Here is a 2780-nt window from a genome sequence, read left to right on the forward strand (position 1 = left end):
TGGGATCTATTGGACCCTCTGGAAAGCCTGGCAGAAGGGTAAGAGTTATTATTACTTTATTTACTTTATTAGTTATTATTACTTTGTGATAGTCACATTGAATAGTTGATATACATTTCAGAGTGACGATATAAAAATATTTTCTAGTCTCCATATAGTCACAGTGATTTCTTTTTATTTTAAAGATTATCTTTTGGGCATTTTAGGCCTTTATTTAGATAGGACAGCTAAAGACAAGAAAGGGCCGCAGGGCGGAGTCAAACCCGCGGCCGCCCTGCGTCAAGGAGTAAACCCATATACTGTCTATATGTGGGCGCCTGCTCTAACAGGTGAGCTACCCAGGCGCCCATTCACAGTGATTTCTGACATGTTTTGTAACTGGTTATTTTTACAGGGTCGTTCTGGAGCCGACGGTGCCAGGGGCATGCCAGGACAGTCTGGACCCAAGGTACCTTGTCTACCATGTTTATAATTCATAGGCATATTTCATAATACCTTTTTAAAAGTGTTTTTCAAGCCTGTACAAGTGGTATGCAACCGGATGTGTCTTTGCTCTTCAGGGAGACCGAGGGTTTGATGGTCTGGCCGGACTTCCTGGTGAAAAAGGACACAGAGTAAGATGTTTTGGGGTGCTATAAAAAGTGCATCATGTATATTGATTTGATGTCATTTGTTAAATCTAAATCTTTGTTGTTATAGGGTGAACCTGGCCCCTCTGGACCTCCTGGCGGTCCTGGAGAGGATGGAGAAAGGGTAAGAAATGATAATTTCACACCTCTTTCTTCCGTTTAATTTAGAGAAACAGTGGTTTGGATTCTGATTGTGTCTGGTGTATCTCATTCCTTAACCGTTAATGTTATGCTGCAGGAGACAAAAATAAATTCTTCCTCCTGCCAAACTCACTTTTTTTTGTCAGCACCTGAATTCTCACTTCCACTTGCTCTCCCCTTCTCCCCTCTCATACTCAATTATCCCCCCCTAATATTTTTTGGATCTCTGCACACCTCCATCTGCTTCTAATCTCCCTCACCATCCTCATTACCCACAACTGATGCAACCTGATCCCCTCTTTTTCACCTTTTTCTTTGTGCCTTTCCATTATCTCTCCATCGACAACACACACACACGCACGCGCGCACACGCACACACACTTACTTACTTTCTCCTCCATTATCATTCATGGTCTGTTCCACATTCTGACCTGTTCTCTCTCTTTCCTAGGGAGATGATGGAGACATCGGACCCAGAGGACTTCCTGGTGAACCCGTGAGTGATCACACGTATTACCGTTCAGTCTTACACTGAGAGATAGGATGACAGAGCTGGGAGGGCCCGCTCTGTTAGCGAACAATCAAATGAGCTGATGACATCATCTATCATCTGAAGACGGCAGCTGCTGTTCATGGAGATTTTTCTTAGCATTATGTTGCTGGGAAGGTATAGGGTTAACCCATGTTGATGAGGGTTTTGCTAGTGCTTAATCTTTATAAGGGAAGCTTTGGCGGTGAGAAATGCAGGCAGCCAACATCAAGCTTGATATAATAGCCTCCCACTCTCTCAGGCAGGATATTGCACGGAGGGCGAAACAGACAAGGAAGGAAAAACCACCAGAAAACCCTTTATATCTGTTGTTATGACTTGTTTTGTCCACCAGGGTGTGCCAAATTGGTTTGCATTCACACCGACAGGACAATAGGTCTTGTTAGGTAACTGTAGCTGTGAGGCAGAGCACAGAAATGCAAAGCAATGTTTGATAGGCATAGCTGTGGGGAATTAAACGTAGTAAAGAAAGCTTTTCCTCACAATCTGACTTGGCAGAATATCCTCAAGGACTTTTAGGAAGTCAGGGTTGTTTCCTGAAGTATAATACTGAAACTTGTTTAACATGTTTAATAATTCATCATTCCTTTCACAGGTGTGATATCGTTCTCAATCTCAATTTCTTTCTTTCTTTCTAGGGTCCCCGCGGTTTGCTGGGACCAAAAGGACCTCAGGGACCTCCTGGACCCCCTGTGAGTCCCCATACCCTCTTCTCAGTTTTTCATAGCCATGCTTTTACAAGTGATTTACTGTTCAGAGAGCCGAATCATTTTTTTACCATCTCATAGAACAAAAGAGACTGCAAAGCAACACCCACCGGGAAATACAAAACTCAATATATTTCAGACAGCATACACAAAGAGGTTATTGAGTTTACAGCGGAGCAAAGTTAAACCTAATCTTCATATTGTTTCAACAGATTAGATTTGACATGGACAGTGCACATCTATCAAGTAGTGTATTTTGAAGTGATATTCCTGTGCAGGATGTTTAGAGATATAACGCACAATAAATCATATGCTCAAATTCATATGGTGAAGATGCAAAAGCCAAGGTTTTTTTTTTTAATTTGTCTACAGCTAAGAGTGAGAATTAGCAGCTAAAAGTTAGACTCAAGTTTTCAGTGTACTACTGTACAAATGTGCTGGCCTTGTATGTACTAAACCTTGTGTTCATCTCATCTGTTGTAGGGTGTTACTGGAATGGATGGCCACCCTGGACCCAAAGGAAACATAGTAAGTGAAGCTGCAATTGATTACATTTATTATTTTTTAGCATTCTCCATTACCCAGACAAACCCGAAAAACACAACGAACACACACACCCACACACACACACACATACACACACACAAACACAACTGTCACAGAGACAGACTCTCAATTTTATCCTCAAATCCAGGGTATTGCCTCATGAACTCAATCTCTTGACACCCAAACACACACACACACACACACACA

At 42.1% G+C, this 2780-nt stretch overlaps 1 protein-coding gene across 1 annotated transcript in view; it reads left to right on the plus strand.

Annotated features, from left to right (window-relative positions):
• col5a1 (procollagen, type V, alpha 1) overlaps positions 1 to 2780 on the plus strand; it is an 86921-nt gene that overhangs the window by 50968 nt on the left and 33173 nt on the right. The window contains exons 16-22 of the mRNA XM_032540336.1: positions 9 to 38; positions 395 to 448; positions 561 to 614; positions 700 to 753; positions 1222 to 1266; positions 1959 to 2012; positions 2511 to 2555. Of these exons, the coding sequence (XP_032396227.1) occupies positions 9 to 38; positions 395 to 448; positions 561 to 614; positions 700 to 753; positions 1222 to 1266; positions 1959 to 2012; positions 2511 to 2555 (336 nt within the window). The remainder of the gene's footprint in view (positions 1 to 8; positions 39 to 394; positions 449 to 560; positions 615 to 699; positions 754 to 1221; positions 1267 to 1958; positions 2013 to 2510; positions 2556 to 2780) is intronic.

Source organism: Etheostoma spectabile, chromosome 16, assembly GCF_008692095.1.
Source record: "Etheostoma spectabile isolate EspeVRDwgs_2016 chromosome 16, UIUC_Espe_1.0, whole genome shotgun sequence".
NCBI classification, from domain to species: Eukaryota; Metazoa; Chordata; class Actinopteri; order Perciformes; family Percidae; genus Etheostoma; species Etheostoma spectabile.